Source organism: Cyprinodon tularosa, unplaced genomic scaffold (genome assembly GCF_016077235.1).
Source record: "Cyprinodon tularosa strain WSP-4 unplaced genomic scaffold, ASM1607723v1 ctg588, whole genome shotgun sequence".
Classification (NCBI taxonomy): Eukaryota; Metazoa; Chordata; class Actinopteri; order Cyprinodontiformes; family Cyprinodontidae; genus Cyprinodon; species Cyprinodon tularosa.
The window spans coordinates 253061-278709 of NW_024039327.1; the positions used below are offsets into that span (position 1 = coordinate 253061).

General features: G+C 40.1%; 1 protein-coding gene across 1 annotated transcript in view; it reads right to left on the minus strand.

Annotated features, from left to right (window-relative positions):
* The window catches only part of LOC119797534 (obg-like ATPase 1), a 65978-nt gene that overhangs the window by 27496 nt on the left and 12833 nt on the right, over nt 1-25649 (minus strand). The window contains exons 5-7 of the mRNA XM_038306644.1: nt 5100-5275; nt 702-782; nt 311-408 (exon numbers count right to left, since the gene is read on the minus strand). Of these exons, the coding sequence (XP_038162572.1) occupies nt 311-408; nt 702-782; nt 5100-5275 (355 nt within the window). The remainder of the gene's footprint in view (nt 1-310; nt 409-701; nt 783-5099; nt 5276-25649) is intronic.

The following is a 25649-nucleotide window of genomic DNA, read 5'->3' on the forward strand; positions in this document are numbered from 1 at the left end:
GCTGTGGTTACAGTCTGCAGGGCTGGATGTTGTGTTGCGAGTTTTACTCATTGCCACCTCCCGGCAGAATCTCTTTCAAAGATGTGACCGTTTGCACCAGCAGGAGACTACAGTCGGCCTCATGCATCTGCAAATGGATGCACGCAGAGGGGGGACCCATGCATGTTCTACTGCTGACCGCACAATCAGTGAAAAGTTAGTTAAAATGAATGCAATTTCTTACATAAGAAGAAGATTTAAAAAAAAGAACTCTTTGGTGGTGATTAGTCAGTGCAGCTAGTATGCCCACACCCTTCTTCTAAGCACTTACCATTTGTTCTTCCTCCTTATGTAGTCTTTCTCAGACAGATTAACGAGGTAGATCATTGGTTTGGATGTCAAAAACAAGTATTTGTTCAACACTTCAATCTGTGGGGGGAAGAAAGACGAGTTCTGAGAACCGAAAACTTTCCAAAAGTGGTCTTTGAGGGGAGCACAGACATGGACAAATGAAGCCAAATGAAATTATAAGCTCTGCAGGGGGCGGCTAGGAAAAAAACTAAATCAAGATCAGACTGGCCAGATGTCATTAGCTTGTATAAAAGTTAGATTTAACAGAAAAGAATAAGAACATGAATGTAGCAGATTTACTTTCAGGTCACATAAAAGGATCTTCAAGATAAATCACTTTAATAAATTGAACGTTTGCATCAAAGTCTTACCTCCTTATCGTTCCAGTCATGATAGTAACGAACATGCTTCTTTTCATCCACAACCCAGCTCTTTACTTTGCACATAACGTCCTGTTTGGGGTTGAAACAGAATGAACAAGAAGCCATTAAAGGAGATGAAACAGAATAAACCCAGCAGGGTATGGGGTAATTATTTCCTAAATGCATGGCATCCTGATGCCAAAGGGAACAATGGCTTGAGCTCGCATTCAGGCAGGAGTGGCCTTGCTTAGACAGGGGAAGGCAGGAACAAGACCCCTTCCTTTAAGGCCTGACAAAATGCCTTCTGGGGTGTCTCAGCTCCACCGGGACTGTTTAATGAAAAGGAAAGACAAAATTGGAAAGAGCAGAGGAACTAATTGGGAGTTGGTTAGTAAAGGTGTAAATTATTGGTCCTTCCTCGGGCACTTTACAGAGCGCAGTCATACTGAATAAGCACTTGTGAGGTGAGGCGCTAATTATTCACTGTTTCTGAAAATATTGAGCATTTACCGCTACGTACACCGCATTCATTACTGACGCACTTGTGGGCTGAGACCACAGGCGAGACTGGGTCTTGACAGGATCTGGAAGCGGAAAGGGGTGGGAAAATGGGAGGGGGCAGTTATAAAATTTGTAATAAAGAAATTGAGCCTATTATCGTTGATCCAGCCCCGCAGAAATTAGCGGAACACACTCTTTTTGTTCCTGTCAACTTGACCTCCCCCTTCATATAAAAACTCCCCCACCCCCTGCAACACTCTCCCTGCCTCCTTCTTCCCTCCCCGAACCCTTGCAGCACTTCACAATCATACTCTCTTTTGAAAGAACTGAGGAAAAAAATCCTGCCAGAGCCTCAATTACACAATGGCAGAAAAAGCTCCACACACTGACCCCCAGCCAGCTGCATTCACTCTCTGCACATCTCTCTCTGCAGGAATTCTAAAGGCCTTTTAGTCAGGCAGCCAGAGTGCAGCCAGCGGGAGAGAGCGCAGGAAGAGCTGCATACACTCCGCCCGCGCCGGCCCAAGTCTTCACAGAGAGATTAATCATCTGTGAAATGGAAACAGCAAACGGCCGGTGACACGGGCTGAACCCGCTCCAGGATTACCTCATCAGCTCGCAGCCGCCTTGCAGCACTCCTCTAACAGGCAGGTGTTAATAAAAGGCATATAGGTCCCACAGGGGTCAAACACATACGCTTGCCACCATGGAGCGCCGCTGGAGGGCCGGTTTCTTATTATTGTTTTGCGGAGGAGAGGGATTTTTGAGGATCCATGTGGACTGAAAATGATGGAAAGTTGTTTTTGTAAACACAGCGCAGCCAAAAATGGATTTACAACAATGCATATATATGAGCTATGTGTTCCTGTATGCAAGTGCATTTATCTTTGACTCATCCCAGAGGAAAATCTATTATTTTATCATAATAGCAAATATTAGATTTTTCTCCACTACTCTATAACTAAATGTATGAAATCTCTTAAAAAAAAACATCCACAGGTTTTCTTTAAAAACATGTTTCCTGGCTTTATAATCAAATCCTTAAGCTGTTTTCTCCCTCTGTTTTTGCATAAAATGCTCTTGATAGGGTTGAAAATTATAAATGTATTGTAGTTTTGTGTATCTTGAGCAATATATGATCCCATCCAACTTCCATAGATTTTAATGCTTTTATATCCTCAATGGGAATATTAAAATGTTCCACCAGTCCCTACTTTGCCTATTTCTAAATGCTTCAGAAAAGATTCTCCAGGTTTTTAACAATCTGTATAAGAATCCACATATTCTAAGATTGTATTGTTTTAAGTTACTATCTTAAAAAAATACATTTATATCTACGATAATAACAGACAGAAGTAGTGAAATAGAGTGTGTTTCTTATGTTCAGCGTATTCTTATCCATTGAATATTATCACATTTGTGACATTATATCCACAAAACCTTTTTTGGATGTGAGGTGATTAATTAGTGCCAACTAACATATCATTTTTTAAGGAAACGACATAACCCCTTTGCTTGCACACCCTTATAAGTGCCATAAAAAGTCTGTATTGGTAAATGCAGTTTATCATTTTGTAATCTTAATATAAAGCAGCAGTTTGAAGGCCTCAGAGATTTGTCAGTAAAAGTCAGTAAGAGACCATGAAGGCCATACAACAGGGCAGGGAGAAGGTTGATGAAAAGTTAAAAGGAGGGTTAGGTTATATAAGGATATCCAGTGTTTGACATCTCACAGAGCAGCCTATTTTTCAGTCTATTATCCCAAACTAAGAAAACAATATGACATGACTGCAAACCTAGCAAGACATGGTAATTCAACTACACTGACAGGCCAGACAAGGAGAGCGTTATTAAGGAGCTGTGGGCCCCAATAGTTGCTCTAGATCAGAAGCAATGATTCACAGCTATAGTGTGCAGATAATCTGTTGACACAATAGCTAGTAGTCATGCAGATTTTAGAGCTGAAATAAAAAGCCTGTAGAAGAGGCAGCTCCCCTCAGATAGGTCAGGATTAGGAAATGCTTTTCTTATCTTATGTTATCTTATGTTATCTTATGTTATCTTATGTTATCTTATCTTATCTTATCTTATCTTATCTTATCTTATCTTATCTTATCTTATCTTATCTTATCTTATCATGGTGGTCACAGCCTCATACTGTGGGTCTACCGATCCTAAGCAGAGATGGGGAAGATAATCAGAGCAGATGGGATTTGGGTTTGTATGAAATACAGGGAAATCCTGCAAGGAAACCTGTGAAACTGGGGTAGAAGGTCAATTTTAAGAAAGTATGAGGATACTAAACATACTGCCAGAGCTACCATGCAATGAATATTGATGTTTTAAAATGAGCCCCCTCAAAGCCAGACCTAAATCTAATTGAAAATCTAAGTCAAGACTGAAAATTACAGTTCTCTATCTTTCCAGCCAATCTCACTGATGGAAAGATATAATAACAAGAAGAAATTGTATTATAGATAAACAAAGCCAGGAGAAACAAAAAATAACACAAAAAACTTTCATTTTGGTAAAGGGGTGGTTCTATAATTAAGGGAAGCTGAGTGCATATTCTTTTAAATTCACACAATATTATTAAATTTACTGGGACAAAGCAAATCATGTTATTTATAATTTCATGACACTAAACAACTTTACTTTTTAATTGCTTGGGAGAATTTTAAAAACTGAGGTTATTTTCCTCTTTTTTTTCTTCTACACAGTTTTGATGCTCTGTTTATGTGGAGCAACATAAACACATGGGTGTGATCCTGCGCCCAGCTCGTCAAACCTTGGACTCAGCCTGCAAGGCAATCACACAATCCCCCTCCTGCCTGAAAGCTTGCTTCAGCTCTTTGATGGTCGCCATTCTTCAGCCCGTCTAGAGAGGTTCTTCTATAGATTCTCAGTTGCCGACGCGTGCACAACCTTTGACAAGTAATGTAGATTATTTTTATTCATTGCCTAAAATTGTTAGCAATTATGTCAGTAAGCGGCCACCTGCCCAGCCTGAATGGCTCCTGTCTGTGGGGCGTTGGGGAGGGCTGCTGGCTGAAAGAGGAAGGATGGTGGTTGTGGGTAAGGAAGGCGGGAGGGAGGTGGTGGTGGGGGGCGGGGTTGGGTTGTCTGTAGCAAAACCAACCAGTTAAAGGGGTGTCTGCAGCAGGTGAAATAGCCCCCCTCGTTAGTGTAATGAGTGGTCAGATCTAAGATTGGGAAGCACCACTGTGAGAGAACAGCCAAATATATTCCTTACCAACCAGTCTGTTCATTCCTGGTCCAATGATAGGTCAGCTTTAAATCCTCACTGAGGTTGCCCTCCCGGCCTCATTACTCCCAACAATAAAACAATCCGAGCACATGTGATTCCACGCTTAGCTTTATCTGACATCCAGGATGCAGATCTACATTTCCTTGGTCTAACCTGCATTTTTTTGTTTTGTTTTTTTACTCTGCACCTCTGACAAACTGTCAAGGATTATTCTAAACATTTACCGTATTCATAACCTGGTATAGGCATATGTGTCAGCCACTGTATGGCCTTAAACAATTTCCCAAGCTGCTGTAGGAGGATAAGCACGAGCAAGAGCGGCGCCATGATTTGAGTATTACTTTAGATGAAAAGAGCTGTGTGGAAACACTTTCATTAGCCCAGTGCTGTGACCCAGGGTCGGCAGCTGAATAAGTAACACTCTATTAATGATTTCTACAGCAGAAAACCCCTGACCCCTGATCACTTTCAATCGCAGAGAGGGAAAAATGGGCCAGGGGGAGGGGGAGAACCTATTGGAGGGAGATAAAAAAAAAAAAAAAAACATACTTTTTTCTGCACGGCCGTGTGTGTGGGAGGGTTATTATTTGTGCCTTGCTGTGAGGGGGAGCAAAGGGCCTGCTGGGACATTGACTCACATATTCTGGTTTGAGTTTCTTGTCACCGCCTCTAATGGCCGTCTTCTCCAGCTTGTCGATAATGGGGACGATCATCTCCACATCCTTCAGCCTCAGCTCCTCATGGATGATCTCCATATCTCGAACAGGGTCCACAGTCCCCTCCACATGGATGATATCCTCATCCTCAAAAGCCCCTGTTGGGAAAGGACACAAACACACACAGAGAAATAAAAAAAAATATCCTTTATCTCAATAACAATACCTTTGATTTATGTGAATAACATGTAATACAAAGCAAAAGATCAGAACAGCAAAATCAATGACATTGACTTTCTGGAATCAAATGTGAAAAAGTGATGTGATTCAGCCCAGAAAGAAAAGAAAAATCATTAGTTGACGCAGAGAATGTGGGAAAAATAGACATCCAGATATACATCCCAGTGGGAGACTCAGAAAAGGCATGACAAACATAATCAGCAGTTTAGAAATGCTTATTTTTTCAGTCTTAAAGTATAAAAGATGTTAGAAACTAAGTTCTGGAGTACAGGCCTTAAGAGAAGCAAATCAGGCAAACTATTATGTGAAAGCAGCCATGCAGTTTGAAAATACAGCAGAAAAATGTAGCTTCGTTTAAAAAAAAAAAAGCATGTCATCATTCATAAAAGAAAGGAGGAGAGTCCTAATCTCCTAATCATGTGCATCTTAAGGGTGGCGTTGCTGGTGATTAGGTAATGAGGCTCTGAAGCAGACCATTTAGCCAGCAGCAGGCTCTCAGGACTCCTTCTGAATCTCTGGCACGGGTGGGAGCAGGTGATGAGGGGGGATAGCGAGTAGTGCATCTGCCACACAAGAGCGGCAGCCTTTAACATTAACAGTGGGTTACGCTTTCTAAAACCTATTCAAACTGTTAAACTTAAGCACTGTGATCCATTTAAGTTTAAAATCTGATTTAATTTACCTCTAAAACTCATAAAAGCTGTCTCAGAACTCACCAGCTTCTCAGACTGATCCCATATTATAGAAAAGCTACTTTTTCATGTTAACTATTAGAAATATATGAAGCAAGAACAATTTTTTGAGTGAAATTTTATGTTTGTTTTTCTTTCTTTCTTTAGATATACACAGTCTATAGATAAAAATTAAATCTGTAGGACAGGTGTGAAACCTTCAGATGCAACATTTCTAATGATGAAAATTCTGTCTCTCAAAATGCTATCCAACATGCGTCAACATGGTTTTATCTGGAGAAATAAATCTAAGCTATTATTATGGGGCCTAGATATGGATCTGAATGCTTCATGTTTTACATTCTGCTGTATCTAATTTTAATTCTTGCTCTAAAAGAAGTTGCTCTTGACTTGTTGTTATCACTGCAAAAACAATCCAGAAAGAAGTAAAAAATGGCTTAAATTAAGTATATTTAGCCTTAATTTGAGCAGGTAAATAAGATGATTTGCCAATGGAATGAGTATTTTCACTCTTAAAATAAGATAGTTAGATAATATTTACTTGAAATAAGACGATAAAATAGTTTTTTCTTATTTTAAAAGGAAATTGTCTTGTTCCATTGGCAAAGTGTTTTACTTATCTCCTCAAATCAAGGAAAAACACACTTATTTTAAGAAAAAATAACTTATTGAGATTTATATTTTTTGCAGTGATGTTGTGTTGACAGAGCCAACCACTGTAAAAAATGTTGTCCACCGGGTAGCCTAACTACATTCATTCACTTTGAAAACAAGTTATAACAACATTTTAATCGTAAAAAAAAAAAAAAATTTTGCATAGTTCAAAGTAGCAATAAGAAGCCACATATTCTAAGATTGTGTTGTTTTAATTTACCATCTTACGTAACAACAAGTAACTGGCTAAGTTAGCTTCCTATTTGACTGCTTTTAGTAATGCTGAGCCACATTAATTTTAAGTTTAAAAAAGATTTTTCAAAGCTCTGACTGACATTTTTATTCCTCACAAAAAAGTATGTTTTTGTTTGTACGATGGTTTGTTTGTACAATTTGGTTAGCTTACAATCAGTAAGGTAATTGGCTTTAAATCCATCCATCCATCCATCCATCCATCCATCCATCCATCCATCCATCCATCCATCCATCCATCCATCCATCCATCCATCCATCCATCCATCCATCCATCCATCCATCCATCCATCCATCCATCCATCATATTTTTGGGGAATCCCTAAATAATAAACCTTTTTTGGGTAAAAACTAATAGATATTGAGATGGGACAATTGAATACAGATTCCTTGACATTTTTGTTGTTTTGTAATTTAGTTATGAATCAGATGCAAGTTTGCACATTGCTAAAGAACAGATCATGTACACAGGCCATAGAAATCGTGCTTACTACTAACAGCTAACGTTTTTCCTTGCATTCCCAATGTGACCAATGTGTCTCCTAGGCTAAGAAGCCCTCAGGTGTGAACCATAATCTCAAGAGCTATCACTTCCTGAGAATTAACACATGACCCTTCAGATTGTTAATGTATTGTATAAAAGAAGTCACTTTAAGGTAGTTCAAGAATAGATAAATGACCATATAAATATTTTGTTATACCACAAAACATGTTTCCTTCTCTAACATCATGATACTGGTTTGCAAAGAGATAGAATTGAAATGTAAGCTTTGCTGTAAAACAGGAAACAGCGGGATAAGTTTGACAGTGCTGCGTAATGAGTTGGTTGTGTCATGACAAGGAAGTGGATGTCAGGTTGAATGATGGTCTGCCTTTAGCTGACGGACATAAAGTTTGGAATGTGAATGCTGGAGTCAATAAATCCATAGTTATGTGTTAACACCTGAGTTTGTGCAGAGGTGTTGACAGGTAAGGCCGCTACCTCTACACAAGATTTGGCAGTGACACATATAGGAAATAGTAAAGATGCTGAGCTGTGCATGACTCTCATAATAGTAGATACTATTTCAATCTTAAAAACTCACAAGGAAAGAAAAAGACAATTAGAAGATTTTTATTGACACAATTACTTAAGTCTTTAGCGCTCAGACCTCAGCAGGAAACATTAGTGCTGAATTTAGCTTTGACATTGCATAAGCGGTAAGAACAGGGATGTTTCCTCCACCAGACCTGAAACTGGTGGTGGAGAGGAGAGAGATGAAGTTGGTTCGGTTTATAGACTGCTAGTTGGCGAGACCAGTTGTGCTTGAGCTGTATTGGTGAGATCCAGCACACTGTGTGAGCTGATACTCCCTTCACTCAGGGACCTGGCAAGATGGAAGTCCAGCTTGGATAAGCCCAGAATGCTTGAACCTGTCCATGATGAGCAAGCATCACTTTTTAACACTTTTAGCCCATTTTCTGTAGTGTCCAGGATGAAATCGAATGATCGACACCAAAATTTTGACAATTGGTCCTGTCTCTGCTTTTTGGCTCATTTAGAATCCACCCCTGGCTGCTTCAGAATGGCGTTCATAGTGCATGTCCGATAATGTCCTTAAAACAACCTTAAACGTTCTTTTTTTAAAATATGCTACTCACCGGGTCGTCAGCGCTGTTCAATGACGTTCCAAAAAAAGTTTCGTAAAGAAAAAACGATCCTGTAGTGTTTTATTCAGCATTTTGTAAATCCCATTGAGTTCTGTTGGAATAGTCAATATTCCCCTGCCACCGGAAACGGAAATGGGGCCTGTTTACACAGTTGTAGTCTTTTCGCTTCACTCTGTGTACTCCGACGTCGAGGTGCTAACGTCTCTGTTAAACACTTTAAAAAACTCTGAAAATGGAATACGAAAGGTGGATTCTTGATTCTCGACGTCGGAGTACACAGAGTGAAGCGAAAAGACTACAATTGTGTAAACAGGCCCCATTTCCGTTTCCGGTGGCAGGGGAATATTGACTATTCCAACAGAACTCAATGGGATTTACAAAATGCTAAATAAAACACTACAGGAACGTTTTTTCTTTACGAAACGTTTTTTGGAACGTCATTGAACAGCGCTGACGACCCGGTGAGTAGCATATTTTAAAAAAAGAACGTTTAAGGTTGTTTTAAGGACATTATCGGACATGCACTATGAAAGCCATTCTGAAGCAGCCAGGGGGTGATTCTGCATGAGCCAAAAAGCAGAGACAGGACCAATTGTCAAAATTTTGGTGTCGATCATTCGATTTCATCCTGGACACTACAGAAAATGGGCTAAAAGTGTTAAAAACCGGAATTCTCCTTTAAGATTAAAACATCTGACGTTTCCATTTAAAAATGTTGACTAATGTGCCAATATTCTCTCATCTTTGAGCTCTGACATAAACAGAAGTACAGACTCTGTGCCAACATATTCATAGAAGACTTAGACAAACTTTATTGTTATTTTGCATAGTGTTTACAAAACGGAATTTAGTTTAGCATTTTCAGACCTGTTTGTGAATCATACAGATTCTTAATTATAAGTCTGAGTTCAGAACTCTTCACCAAGTATTTTTTATTTTTTTTGCCTAAACCTACACAAAATATATATGTCTAAGTCAAAGTGATGCACGGAGTTTGACTTTGACTCATGTCTAGTCTATTGTCAAGTGTGGCCTCTATGTTGAAATAAGGTCTAGTGCTCAGTGGGGCATGAGTGGTAAGAGACATACAGGCTTGAGGGGATTCTGGGAAAAATAAGCTACAGGCAACAAGCGAAGTACAATAAATCGTGTCATGAACCTGTTGGTGAAGTACGTAACCAGACGTGTACCAGCAAGCCGCAGGTAATCAACATGATTTAAAACATGGCAGCATATTTCTATAAAACAAATTCTAGATGGATTTACCATTACATATGATGCACAGACATGTATATATGTATATATAAAAACATTTGCACCAAAAACTCTACTTTAAGTCTGTAAATTAAGTGTATTTTTAGTGGCTATATGGCATGCTTTATGTGTTTTTTAAAGACTATAAATGTCAATGACAGATATATGCCCTGTTTTTAAGGATTAAATAAAAATGTATTTTTCACATGGGAAAAATGCGTTGTGCTTTTTATGGCAAGTATATCTGAATAACTGGCACTTACCTATTATTAAAGGCAACAAGATAGATAGATAGATAGATAGATAGATAGATAGATAGATAGATAGATAGATAGATAGATAGATAGATAGATAGATAGATAGATAGATAGATAGATAGATAGATAGATAGATAGATAGATAGATAGATAGATCGATAGATCGATCGATCTAAAGGCTTGAAGTTTTTTTTCAATGTACTTTATTAATATATAGAATGGTCATATGGTCATATTTGTTATTATATTAAGCATACATTTGAATAATGCCTCAATCTGTAATGCTTTTACTGTTTTGTTATGTTTTTTTTATTATGCCATAGCTTGACCTTAAAGTTTCAGCTTAAATGTTTAAATGTGAGGTTTTTCTCTATAGGTAATTAGTATTAAATAGTATTAGAATTAGACTAGGAGTAAAAAAACATTAAGTTTATCTGAAAACATAAAAACACTACCTGCACAGTAAAAAAGGATAATGGAATATTCTTAGAACCTTATTTGGTAGCCCAGACATTAGGAATTAGCCACTTCAATATTTTTTTGTGTTTAAACTCTTCTATAAAACAACATGACCACCAATCCTACTTACAAGTTTGCATATCTGGAAAACAGTTTCACAATTTCAAAAGTGGCATTTGTCTTTTAGTAACATACACAGTTAAAAGAATTTACCAATTGCTGCATAATTTATGATCTAAGATATTCAGCCATGTTGAATCTTCATATCTCTTTCCAATAACTAAATTATCCATTCTGCTGGTTGAAGGATTGCTAAACACCTGATTTTTTTTTTTTTCAAAAGGTCCTCCAGACAGCATTCCCAATTAACATCAAAGTGTCAAACATCCCAACATCCAACACCTTATTACTCATGCGAGTCAACAGAAGCTTCAGACTTTGGTGCAAGCTGTCATCCTGTGCGTTGTCCTCATGGTAAAATGAACTTATTCAATTACTCTTTGCCTAATCAGGCTGTTTTGGTTCCTCTCCTCTTGCAGAGGTACTCCACAGTATAAACAGTTCACTTACGCCACACAGAAAGGGGCTAATCAGTGGAATTATTGTTTTGCTGCTCCAATTTAGCAGCTCGCTGTTTAGCACTGATTGGAACAAAAATTTTCCATTGTGTCTGCATAAACTCTGGAAATATAATGCAAAGTAATCATTTTGTCGGCTGCAGGAATATACATACATTATAAAAATTAGGATGTACAGTTTGGGGGCACTGTATTTCAGACAGAAAGAAATCTCCTTATTTAATATTTCTAAATAAAGGACTTTTTTATTGAAGGATAAAAATTATTACTTTGCAACAATTTATTTTGATAAAAGAAAATCCTAAATCAAAAATTCAAGCAGGCTTTTAAAGAGCAAGCGCACCTGACCACTCAATATTTAGTCCTCTCATTCCAGAGTAATTTTCCTCAATTCATTTCGCCTAATTTAACATTCACATCCACTTTAACCACCTTCCTATTCAGGGCTTAGAGCTGGACAACAAATGCACGAAGGAGAAGGAAAATCTGATGGGCCACAATTAGTCCTTTTAACAACTGGGTCAGGGCAATGAAGACAGGTTTATGAAACGGCGCCGCCACACAAACCGGCATGTAGGACAATAAAAACATAACAGAACAAGAGAAGACGTTAAAAGGGGCTTTAGGAATCAGTGCGGCCTCACTATTAATTTTTTTACTGCCTCAGTTCAAGCAGTGTATGTAGACAAGCATAAAGACACTATTAACAGGTGCTCCTCTGCTGACTGAACAATGGGATTATTCTCTGGAGAGCGAGTTGTGTTCAATGGCCTGATTAGGGATCAGGCTAAGCTGCTCAAAATTACAGCAGCATCACAGGCAGATGTAGCTTAGGAAGAAATAACTTATTCTGACATTTACAAATGAGAATGATTTTAAAAGGAAAAACAAAAACAAAGAAGGCTCATGATTATACATTAACTCTATTATGTTCCCTGCAAAATAAAAAAAAGGTCTCCTCATTTAGAGTGTGGATGAGTTTAACAAAAAAAAAAAAAAAACATCAAGTAATCTTAAGTTATCTGAAATCATTGCTTTTCTGTAAAGCACACAGGCCAGGCGGTTCTCCATGTAAAGGGAAGATCAATACTGATTGAGGTTCCTCCTCTGAAGCTCCTTCTTGCTTTGGGAGGATATGTGGTCAACATAATTCAGGTAAATTACAGTATTCATTGACTTCTTACTTCCTGTGCGTGTTTTCACATGCAAGATGGGTAAGAGCACATCTAAAGAACGTGCATTCCTGACACTGCTTTTAAAATTGTTCATGCAAAGTCAGCGCCGCAATCCTCCTGGCATTCAGGGCAGTAAAAGCAATTTTATGAGTTTGTCACGGGAAAGCACATTATGGACAGCTTTCAAGCACAAAAAACACAAGCCATATACATGAGGCTATTTACGTTCATTCAGGAACCTCCTTTACTCAGTCGGTTTTATTTAGATACAGTATTTTGATGGCAATTCTGCTTCTATAACTAATTTTGTAAAAGATTTAGTCTTGTTTGTTACAGTAAATCAGCAACAGCAACTAAACTGGCTACTAACAGGCTTTTAGACGTCAAAAGATGGTATTACTCCTTCAGAGATGCACTGATGTTTTCATTACTTAATCTCTCAAAACGTATCACTATGAACCACAGTAGTCATCAGCAGAATGTAGATTCTTCCTAATTCATGGAGGATATGCAGAAAATTACTTTCTTTATCGTAACATACTCCAATTTTTTACTTTTTAAAAAGCTATGTAACCCAATCTGAAGAGGAATAACCCCCAATCATTTTAATCAACTTCTAGTTATCCTTTATCCAATTTTAGAGAAACTGGAACTTTCAGAGCATTTCTGTATAGCCAGAGTTTAAATCCAATCTTTGTACATAAACCCAGCTTCTCAAGATTTTTCCCAAATGCAACATGGATCAAAACAAACTGTATAAGTAGTGTTAGCCCTGAGCAAAGGTTTTGTTTCATTTCTCATATGATTTTACTGTTTGGTTCACACAGACTAAAATTGATGGACCTATTCTCAAAGGGTTACTTACTCAAAATCAACTTGTTTTTGCAGATAAACTATATAGGCTCGGCCTAGAGTTTCTATTTTGATGCTACTGTGCATTGTTGTTACATTTCCATGTAAATCTTGCAATTTAAGTCCGAAACCATCTTAGTTCTGCCCTCTTAGGGTTGAACAGAGGGTATTGCAGTTTGATTTTCCTATTGGTTCAGATGGTACATACTTTTGTCTTCATAGCTTTGGTTCAGGTATAAAAGCATCTCATTGGACATTGGGCTAAACCTTAATGATAACTACAAGCGTCCCTCTGCTTTCACTCTCCTTCAATATGTCAAATTAAGTTAGCTGCCACTTTCCCCTGCCCTGATCACATCTCCTCTTGAAGGGCTAAACAAACTGGACACGTTTTAGAATCCGATCAAACAGAAAATTGTAATCAGATCAAATTTTTCCACTGTGAGATCAATAAAGCCAATCAATCAATGAGGTCATAGCACTTAGAGGTCATTGACAATACAAAGGGCTGGTCTGACCGCACAGGATTCTCTGCAACTGTGCTTGTGTAGCTCCAACGAGAAGAACCAGGGGGACAGAAGGACACCAGGACAGGGGTGGAAATGTGGCACGGTCCTGCCTGGTAGGTGTTCTGTTCCCTATGCCCGGTAGGAGCCCCTCTATAAGCAATGCAGGCAGTGTGACAAGAAAAAAAAAAATCATGGCTCTTGCGTCAAATGGCAGATCTGCCTGTTTTGGTAAATCATTTTTTGATCCATTTTATTTACCTGGTTCAGACAGCAGGGGGCTGCACATGTGGCTTCTGGCACTAATTGGGTTTTAAAAGCTGGTGTGCATCCTTTGTTTGAATCAATGCTGGAGAGAAGTGTAGACATGGACTTCATTTCTAGTGAAGTAAATTTATTAAACTGCTTAGAAGTCTGGTATGGTTCTTTAATTTTAAGTTGGATTTATGGTCAGAAGTGTTTTGCAGTGAACAAATAGTGTGGGTTAATTTAATAGGCCTGTTGAAATCGGAGTTAATTTTATACAGCCTTTTGTTTGGTTTATTTTAATAGTGATTTTTGCCACATATGGGTAAAATCGTTTAAAGCATTATTTTGCTACCAAAATGTTAATGTGAGATTTAACCTGCAGATAGCTAAGGTTTTAGTTTCATTGATTGCAATTAATTCTATTAAAAACAAATTTTGCTTTATTTGGTTGCAAGGTTAAAGAATGATGAGAAGAGTTGAACCCTGTCTACTTCCTTCGCGTTCCCCTCAAGTTGGATCAGCGTTTATTTAAAAAGATTTGAAAACGGCAGATGGCAGAGTCGGACACAACCCATGTGACCCAGTCTTGCCTTCCACTACCAATCCCCACACATAGTCCCATACAGCAGGAGTATCTTGGCACTGACCACTTTAATGGCATTTTGTTAACTTTGTCTGGGGGCCTGGTTATGCTCTTACATCAAGCAGAGTAACACTTTAGTAATTCAATAAAAGGTGGCTAAATACTCCATGATGGGGGTGATGAACACAATGGTGTGATTGTGTTCATCACCCCCATCTTGGTGGGTTTCTCAGGTTGTTCTCCACATGTATGAGCAGCACTGGTCAGGATTTGGATAGATGTTGTAAAGTAACAATTTAGATGATTTTCCCCTTTTGTTTTTGGGTTGTAAATCTCCCTCTTTATTTCAGGTGTAGAAATCTATACAGTGATCAGTTATGTAATGGAAAATTTGAGGATCTGCTGGCAGAGGTGATAAACAAATGTATGAACAACATACAATCATTTGCATGATTGGTCTCCTAAATAATAGTACCGGTAAGCATTTTTTCCTCCCCCTCCTTCTTATAAATTAAAAATTCCTCCTCTGTCACTGTATTGCTGTTGTGTTTTCACTTCAGGCTGTCACATGGGCTACAGCGGACAGGACTTTCTATAAATTTGACAGCTGAGCTTTACTCGGAGTATAAATAAGGGAAAGCAAACTTCTTTCTTGCTTTTGTCTTTTCTAGAAAAGGAACAAATTCATCATATTTTTTTTGTAAGCATTGAACATCACTGATAGCAAATTACTTTAACATTACGGGAATCGTACTAACAACCTGTCCGGTGTGTAGCTTTCCTTCCACCCATAGACTGCTGGAGATAGGCACCAACACCACCACAACCCTGATGGATGAAGCACGAGAAAATGGATGGATGGATTAAGGAAATATTCTAAAGTAATGTATAGAAATATCTCTCCAAAACTTTACATTTTTAATTCATACATGGTTTCATTAAGTGGTTTCATCAGCTGCCATCTCATCAATTTTTACAGCTGCAAATAGATTAAAATCAGAGGAATTGCTCCTTAAGAAGTTCAACTCATATCCCTCTGACTGCCAATCACGATTTTATAACCTTTAGGAAAGAGTACCTCAAGTTTAAGTTTCAGGCCCCCAACTCTATAAATTACCATTTTATACCATTATCATCATGACACATTTCAAGAATTTGCATAGCCAAGCTAATGACCAGCAGCTCAATGTCGCCCTGCTTATGGAAAACCCAAGACTGATACACATTTTTACTGTATTTTAGAGATACCTTTACAGCTTATCAAACATTTTAGAAGAAAAATTGTTTTATCTGTAGAGATTTTAGTACACACCTCTTGAACTTACATAAACGATTACTATGATAAACTAGTATTTGCTCTTTCCAATAAATTTCTCTAAAGTATTATTAAAATGAGCAACTAAGCAAAAAAATGACGAAAACCAACATCCCAGTTTTTGTCCTTTGTGTCAGATTTAATGGGTACAACTTTTTAAATTTTCGATACAATACCAATATTCCAGCTTTGAACATTGGCCGATACCAATAATGGCCCAATAGGATATCGGCATTAATCAAACATATTTAAAATACTTATTTTTAGGTGTGTTGCTAGAAAAGGCATAATCAAATATTACTCAAAAAGAGAGCAATTGTGAGCAACAGGTATGAGAACAACTGATTATTTTTATTCTAAATAAATTGGTTATATACACTTTACACTTAAACATGGTAATATTATACAATTTAATAAGATAAAAAGAAAAAAATAGATCCTGACAAGTTTGGCACACAGCAGCTGCTGGGATGATCACATGGTGCTCTGTGTTCTGGAATCAATTGCTGCCGGCTAGAAACGCTGAAACTGACCATTTGATGGGGCGGAGTTCTTTTATCAGCATGTTAGTTTTTAAAGATTTTAGATGCAGTCCAATATACAGAAAGAGATATATTTCCAATATCAATAACTGATAGGGACATCTATGATTTCGATTCCCTTATGATTTGATCATGTTTCATTTGAGTTTGCCTGTTTTTGAGCTCTGTTTCTAGGCTTTGTGTTGCACCTATGTGTATAAAAAGTTCCGGATAAAAAAGTGTATCTAATATTTTTTACCAGACTGAATTTTATAGGTGCACATTGCTGACATGCTTCATATAAATCTAAGAGAGCAAAGAGAAAAGGTGCTGGTTGGGGCATAAACATGTACTGTCATGTCTGAGCCACGTTTAGCTAAAACTCCAAGGAAGTCTGTGATTTCCCGTCAACCTGAAACAGGAAAAACAGCTGTATTAATTTCCTTTTCATTAGCTTAACCTCTGTGCACCCATTTAGTTTGTTAAACCTATAAACATGAGCCTGCCTTGCTTGAAAGGAAGCATCATATGCAGAGAATCATGTTGTCCCACATCATTCAAAGAACAAACCTTTTCAGATCCCTAACTACTACAGGGCTGCTGATTGCACAGACACCGGCAATTTCCTAACCAACTGCCACCTGAACAATGATGTGTTCAGCTTTCAGGCCCTCCAGTCTTTCAAAGGTGAATCATTTCACAGTTTGGAACGAGATCTCCATAGCAACTCCCTTTTGAAGGGTGTAGAATCACCGTCCAATAATTCTATGATCATCGGGCCTCGCCATCGCCAGTGGTTCTTTTCACGGCGGACAGGCGGAGGGGGTGTGAAGAGGAAGCGGGAAGATTCTACAGTCTATTTCAGGCAATTCATCTTGCGGGCCCATTAGAATTCAAAATATTGCGACCTTCAATCACTGGGCATGTTATCTGGAGCTGTGGCGATCTCCAGTCAAGATGGGGAGACATTTTTCTCTAATCATCCTCGATGAGTGGAGGCTGAAAAAAACTCTTCATTCTCGGAAAAGCAAAATGCTCATTTAAATGCTGTGACAGCACCTCAACGCAGCCTGGAAACACACACACAAAAGGAGGAAGATCCACCGCAGACATGTGATTGAGACTTTACAGTCGGAATATTGCTTAAAGCAGGAACCGACATAAACAAAGAACCACATGACGCTCGGGGAGGCGGAATTTTTTTTTGACCTGTTTATAAAGCAGTGTTGCTGTTTGTGCTAAAGAAGGTTCACAAGACAATGAAAGGAAAGCAACTGAAACTATTACCATTGGAAAGAATTTAGCAAAGTCTCAGTAATCCTTGTTATCTGGTTAAACTGGCCACAATGTATAAAGGAAATAAAATAGTCTACTAGAGAATACAGGAACATGAAAAAACTGTTTTCCTCTTGAAAAAAGAATTAAATGTTTTAGCTTGTCAAACAAATTATAATAGTCGGCAAAAACAAGCTGAGTAGGCTAAGTATAAGAAAGTTACAGTAGTTTGTAATTTATTTTATTCTATTCTAAAATAAAACACAATACAGTTTTCAGAAAACAATTTCATAAAAAAAAAAATATTCAAAGCAACCTTGTAGCATGTTAGTATAATGGGTATGTATTAAATATATTTTGGTTTATTGGGTTTCTCTAGCAACAGCCTGGCCTGATTACTGTCTGACCTCTAGGACCAAAGATCACTTAAGCTATTTTTTAACCAATGGTGACCAGAAAATGATTAGAAACCCCATCTCACACCTTGATGATCCTCAAAACATTTTGGGAAATAATTTTGTGGACCTGTGATAATAATAATAATAATGAATTTTATTTATCATGCACTTTACATTTGATTTCAAATCTCAAAGTGCTACAAAACAAGTTTAAAAGACCATAACATTAAAAACAGAGTAAAAAGACAGTCATTAAAATCAATACATTAAAAGGCATACGTAGCCTATTAAAGAAAATCTAAAATCAACAATTGTAGGAATTTCTAAAAAGGAAAGTTTTTAGTCCTTTCTTAAAACAATCCACCGTCTGTGGGGCCCTAAGGTGGTCTGGGAGGGCATTCCACAGACGGGGAGCTGCGGCTTCGAAGGCCCTGTCGCCCATTGTTTTTAGCCGTGTCCTGGGTGGGGCCAGACGGTGCTGTTGGCCTGACCGGGTCCGGGAAGAGGTGTGTGGTGTGAGCAGTTCAGTGAGATACATGGGGGCCGCACCGTGCACACAGTGATGGGTGTGCAGAAGAATCTTGTACTCTATACGGGCGTGAATGGGCAGCCAGTGTAAAGTGTGAAGGATGGGAGTGATGTGCTGGTGTTTCCTCACCCTCATCAGGACCCTGGCAGCGCTATTCTGTACATACTGGAGCTTCTGAAGGCTCCTGCCAGAGATCCCGACGAGGAGAGCGTTGCAGTAATCCAGCCTGGAGGAGACGAAGGCGTGGACGAGCTTCTCTGCAGCAGGGAGGGATAGGGAGGGACGGAGTTTAGAGATATTACGGAGGTGAAAGAAGGACGTTTTGCAGATGGAGGTGATATGATTGTCAAAGGAGAGGTGGGGGTCAAGCTTGACCCCAAGGCTTGTAACAGAGGGAGAGAGGGGAATGGTATGACCACAGAATGAAACAGAGATGAGAGGAGAGGAACGGAGTTGATGAGGAGTACCAGTTTGGATGGCTTCTGTTTTTGAGGCATTAAGCTGCAGGAAGTTTTGACTCATCCACGCCTTTATATCCTCCAGGCAGGAGCTGAGGCGGGTGACAGAGTTGGCGGGGGAGCTGGGAGGAGTCATTTTAATGTAAAGTTGTGTGTCGTCAGCATAGCAATGGAAGTTGACCCCATGCCTGCCGACGACACAACTAAGGGGGAGCATGTAGATGGTGAACAGGGTAGGGCCGAGCACGGAGCCCTGGGGGACCCCACAGGTGACAGTGTGAGGTCTGGATTTTGCCTCCCCCAGGGCCACGTACTCGGTCCTGTCAGTGAGGTAGGAGTGAAACCAGTGGAGGGCAGTGCCAGAGAGACCAATGAAATGCTGGAGGCGGTGGAGGAGGATGTGGTGATCTACTGTGTCAAACGCAGCAGACAGGTCAAGAAGAATGAGGAGGGACGTGAAACCGGAATCAGAGGCCATCAGCAGATCGCTGGTGACTCTGATGAGAGCTGTTTCTGTGCTGTGGGAGGGGCGAAAACCAGATTGGAATTTTTCATACAGATTATTGCATTTAAGGTGGTTGTGGAGCTGGGTGGAAACAACTTTTTCTAGGAGTTTGGAGATGAATGGGAGGTTTGAAATGGGTCTTTAGTTTGACAGAGGTTCAGGGTCCAAGGTGGGTTTTTTTAGGAGGGGTTTAATGAGGGCAGTTTTAAGGGTAGATGGGACGGTACCCGTTTCCAGCGAACTGGCTATTATTTTGGTTATGAGATGACTAATGGATTGATGGTGAGTTTTGAGCAGAGGGGATGGGAGGGGATCTAAAGAGCAGGTGGATGATTTAGATTTGCGGATGATGTTCTCGACCTCCTGCTGCGTTGGCAGAGAGAAGTGTGATAGGAGTTGTGTGGGAGATGTCTCAGGGGTATCAATAGTGGTGCTGTTTGAAGGTGAAAGTGAAGAGCGGATGCTGTCTATTTTTGATATGAAGAAGTCCAGAAACCGGTTGCAGTTTATATCTGTGTGGTTGTAGAATGAGGAGACCTGTGGTTTGAGAATATGGCTGATTGTGGAAAAGAGTTTTCTGGAATTACCTGGGTTATTGTTGATGAGCGAGGAGTAGTAATTGGACCTGGCCTTGGAGAGGGCTGTTGCATAATTTCTGCGATGTTCCCGGTAGGCCAATTTATGCACCGTCAGGCCAGATGTTTTATATGCCCGCTCCAGGACACGGCCAGACCTCTTCATTTGCCTTAGCTCTTTGGTGAACCAAGGAGCGGAACGTGTGAATGTGACAGTCCGGGTTATTACAGGAGCATGAGTATCCAGGATGGAGTTGAGGCTTGTGTTGTAGAAGTCCATTAAGTCACTGGCTGATGAGAGTGGAGAGGGGGAAAGATGCTGAAGATGTGAGCTGAAGGATGAGGAATCAATGTTTTTGATGTTTCTGAAAGTGATATGGCGTTTTGGTTTGGTGAAAATGGTTATTGGGAGTCTAAATGTAACTGCCAGGTGATCTGAGACACCAACATCGTATATGTTGATGCTGGTGAGTGGAAGGGAGTCAGTTATAACAAGGTCCAGAGTATGCCCTTTGCTGTGGGTGGGGCCATCTGTCAGCTGTTGAAGATTTAGACAGTCCAAAACCTGTTTGAATTCGGCAGCTAGACGGGAAGTGTGTGAGTCCATGTGTATATTGAGATCACCAATTACAAGAATATTTGAGTGTGCTGTGCAGAGAGAGATTAGGAACTGATGAATGTCAGAAATGAAAGTTGGTTGTGGTTTAGGGGGGCGATATATGACAGCTACTGTAGCAGAGAAAGGATTATTGCATTTAAAAACAAGGCTTTCAAAGGAGGAAGCACAGGGTACAGACAGGAGGGACACTGCAAAGTAGCTGCGAAATAAAACAGCAAGGCCCCCACCCCGCCCAGTTGTGCGGGCTTTGTCCAGGTATGAGTACCCTTGTGGGCAGGCCTCATTCAGGGAGCTGTAGACACCGGGCTGTTGCCAAGTCTCTGTGAGGCAGAGAATGTCTATTTCTTTGTCCAGAATGTGATCGTGGATGAATCCGGATTTCTTTGACAGTGACTGCACATTAAGCTGTTCCATTGTGATGTGGGAATTTGAGTCCAGTTTATGCAGAGAGCGGAGAACGCTGAAATCCACTCCAGGTCTTCCAGTTCGCCGGTCCAACTCAGCCATATCTGGGGTAGGCATAGCGGCGCTCAGATGACGCAGATGGTGACGTACCTGTTGCGCGACAGGACGTGATGCCGACCAGAAGGATGCGATGGAGCTGTGGTCACCGCGTTTGGACATTACAAGGCGGCGCCCGGATCCCCGGTGGATGTAACGGGGTCGACGTGGAAGATCCAATGGAGCTCTGTTGATGTTGAGAATCCGAAGTGGTTGTATCGTGGTGTCGATGGGCAACAAGTGGCGTGATGGTGTGCCGGTGCTAACAGTTAGCCAGGATCCAGGTGAGCAGCGGTGGAAAAAAGCCATACCCAGAAGGATGATCCACAGCTTCAACAGAGGTGGTGTTCCATTCACAGACCTCCGCTGGAAGGCGGAGGCACTGGAAGATTTATGAAGACTGATGGTGCTGATAGGACTCTGTAAACAGAAGAGTTGCTCCGGCTAACTCTGTTAGCGTAGCCAACCCAAACAAGTTGCCACGGGCTAACAGGCCGACGTGCAGAGATAATCCAGGGAGGGCATGAAGCACTTAGACATCTCCGTAGGAATAATCCAGTTTGATGGAAACAAAAGGAAGCAGCAGGATTGGGGGATTTGAAGCCCAGAGAAAAGGACGATTCACTTAGCAAGCAGCGTCCAGCGTAGTGACAGGTAAGTCCAGGGTACCACAACAAATTCGGTGTGTACTACAAAATAATCTGTCTCTTACTGTAGTAACTGAGTTCCCAGAATACGGTACAGTAGGATGGATTTTGCAGAAAAGGACAGATTTTGACGGATTTGCAGAGAAGCGGCGAACAGCCAACGCCAGCGTCCTCTCTGCCTGATTCCCAAAATTTATCTCTGTGAGTCAAAAGGGGACATTTTTCAAAAGGTGTGAATGCAGTACAGGTACTACAATCTATGGTTAATCAATGGTCTGGGGTTACTTTGCTGATACTGTATTAAAATGAGTTGCAGAAAAACAATGATTTCTCAACAACGATATTCCTGACGGAAAAAAAGTTTGTTTCCTTAAGCTCTAAAGTCATAATTGTCAAGTCTCATTATAAAAGCAGAGAATAAACTAAATTGGTGTATGCAAAAACATAAGTAAAAAAGAAAAGAACAACTATGTGCCTATTAATGTATGTGCATATTTTATCTTTATTTGTTGACATAAGTTTATACCACAAAACTCTATTATATTATTAGTGACAAAACAAACACAAAGGCCAATGATTATTGTTTAAGCTGTGAAGCAGTTGAAATATTTACTTATTGCTGAGCTCATTGGGCTGACGGAGGCGCCCTGGACCATTGACAAGTTAGAGAATCTGTGAGTTGATGAGTGATAAGGCAGAATGCCCGGAGAGCAGCCATTACTGGCGTCAGTCGGGAGGCAGGCCAGCTATAAATCAACCCAGCCTGAATAGTCAGTTGAGTTTGTCTGTAACACCCGTGGCTGAGATAATATGTACTTTACTTTTTTTTTTAGTGAGCCCTTCAGACAGCATAAAGTCATATTACTTTGACACACCTTTAGGGTGATAAACCAAACTCAGAGAACAAGAAAAATAATGATTATAAAAGTGTTTTTTTTTTCTGTCTAAAAATATTAGAAGCCTTCTCAAAAAAATCCAAATATGTAATTCATATACAGTCCATTTTCTTTTTCATTCTCACTATTTGTGATGTCAGCCCATCGCCAGACAAGATGCATCAAACTTTTAGCCCTTCTATCTCGTGGTGTGGGCCTCAGGAAGCTTCTGGCTCAGACACCATCCCTTTAAATTTTTTAAATAAAAAAAATCCCTATAAAGGATTGAGGATAAGTCTGTGATCACTAAAATCTGAGTTTGGAGAGCATGTGAAATTTTTTTCTGTTTATTGAGTAAATACTCTTAGATTTCTTTATTTGCGGAAATTGTAATGTATCATGTATTGCCTCTTGGCAACACTTCGGTTTGACCAGAAAGATGATTCTGAAGATATTTTAGTAGGAATGCATAATCATCTACTTGATGTATATTTCGCTTATTTATCTACAGTTGCCCAGAGAAATGAATGCAAAAAGCTTTTATGGGTGTCAGAAACTTAACTGAGCTGTTCAGGTGAGCCTAATAAGGCTTTGGTGGAGGTCTGGTTTGCAGGACATGGGCTCCTTCTCGCCAAAACCTGAGCATGCACTGTTTGTAGTGGTGGTGAGAACAGCTGAATGAGTTCCAGGTTCATGAGTGAAGGGAGAATGGAGTGTATTCACACAGACTTCTTCATTGTAATGATGAGAGACGGATCAAAAGGCAAAGCTCCGGATTTCCAGGTTTGTCTATGTTCCTACCCTCTCCTAAGGTCATAACATTTAGATCATGACTGGAAGAACGAGATTAAAGATACAAGCAGTTAAACAGAGCTTCCTCCACAGGTTCGTCTGGAGCTTCTTCAGAGATAGGGTGAGGAGCTCACCACTCGGGGGTGGGACTCCTGTGGGACTGGTACACAGTGATGGGACTAACGGCGTTCAAAGTAACGGCGTTACTAACGCTGTTACCTTGTTTGAGTAACGAGTAATCTTACTAATTACTTTGACTGTAACTATAACGCAGTTTTAATTGCAGACACCCCGTTACTGCGCATTACTCAGGTCGCACAGTTAACCTTTTTTTCATGATAGGACTCCTGCGCGCCTTGTCATGAGAGAGGGGAGGAAGAGATTGGCTGATGTATAGTGAGATTCCGTCTGTCAGTTGGGTAGGTGGGTGTTTCTGCTGGTGGGTGTTAACGTACAGCACACACAGAGAGATGGAGAGTGAGGATGACTCCAGCATGCATGAGCTGCATGCATGAGCTGCATTTCCCATCACATACGCAGGCGGCACGATTCACAGCACAAGCGACAGGAAACGCGCAACAGTCGCCCTGTGCTCGCGCCACAGGAGAACTATGGAGAGCATGAACGATCAAATGATGGCCTATATGGAGAAAGGGAGAAATCTGGATGGATGGATGGATGGATGGATGGATGGATGGATGGATGGATGGATGGATGGATGGATGGATGGATGGATGGATGGATGGATACTCTGCCTTTTCAACCTACTGTATTTTTTATTTTAAACATTATTTGATGGCCTTTGTGGCAGGGATGGAGATCCATATTTTATGTCACACACAGAGTATACATCTAGATAGATAGATGGATAGATAGATGTTGCAGTATCTATAACAACCCAAACACACAGGATTTCAGAATTAGACATCCCCAGTTATTAATTTCATATACTCAGCAGATCTGAACGCCCTGTTAAAAAACTTCACATCGCGTTCCCCCCTGATGTCATTTACGTTGAGTTGCAATAAATGCTAAACTCTCTGCAGGTACTTGTCTTTGTCGTCCACTCTATTCAGATGGCTTTAGAAACACACGGCGAGAAGGTGGGGGCTGGTTGGTGAGGGTTACGGGGGCGAGAAACGCAAAAGTAACGCAATAGTTACTTTTACTAGTAACTAGTTACTTTTATTGTGGAGTAACTCAGTAACTCAGTTACTTTTTGGGAGAAGTAACTAGTAACTATAACTAATTACTTTTTCAAAGTAACGTGCCCAACACTGCTGGTACAGTAGGTGTTCCAGGCGTGGTCCAACATGAGTTGGGCTGGGTTCTGGAGAGGTTTTATCTCTCAGATGACCTGGGGACATCTTGAGTTTCCCCCAGAGGAGCTGGAGAAGGTATCATGTGGCAAACAAACCAGAAATCCAGTAGGGTGGTTGGAGGTGTCACATGTCACGATGAATTTTTAATCAGGGGCCCTAAGCTCCTAAAGCACCTTGTTTTTACGAGCTTAGGGTTGTGCTTTATCTCATAAAGGTGGATAATACTTTCAAACATGTATTATCAGATCCACCAATAAGAGTTTTTTTGTCATTCAGTAAATCCATTTTAATGAATTATTAAGCTTACCCCTTAGTTTGGGGAGCAAAGAATTTAAAGACTTTTAGACTAAAATGTGAAGCTCTAAAGAAGAACCCAAATACAGGTCCTTTAAAACGTTTAACCGCTACCTCTATGCAGCAGAATGAAAGGATAAAAGAGCTTTAACTAAACTGGGCATTCAGGCGTTGACAGTATGAAGATCACAGTAGGAGAAACGTCTTTGCCAAATATAACAGCTATTTTCCACTTGGTCGACCAAAAACCACAGAGGGTCCCTTAAGATTAAGAGTGCTATAACATTGGTATCTTAAGGCTAGATTCTTACTGAGTATCATGTAGCCATAAATAAGTCCTTGTTAGCACTGAACTCCATGCTTCCAGCAGTGATGATGGTGGGGGGGAGGCACTATGTGAGCGTTCAAACATCTAATTGCTGGAAAGCAAACATCTGGGAATAAAGCCAGGTAAACTGGCAGAGTCATGAGCTTGAAACAGAGGAGGAGATGAAGTAGAACATGT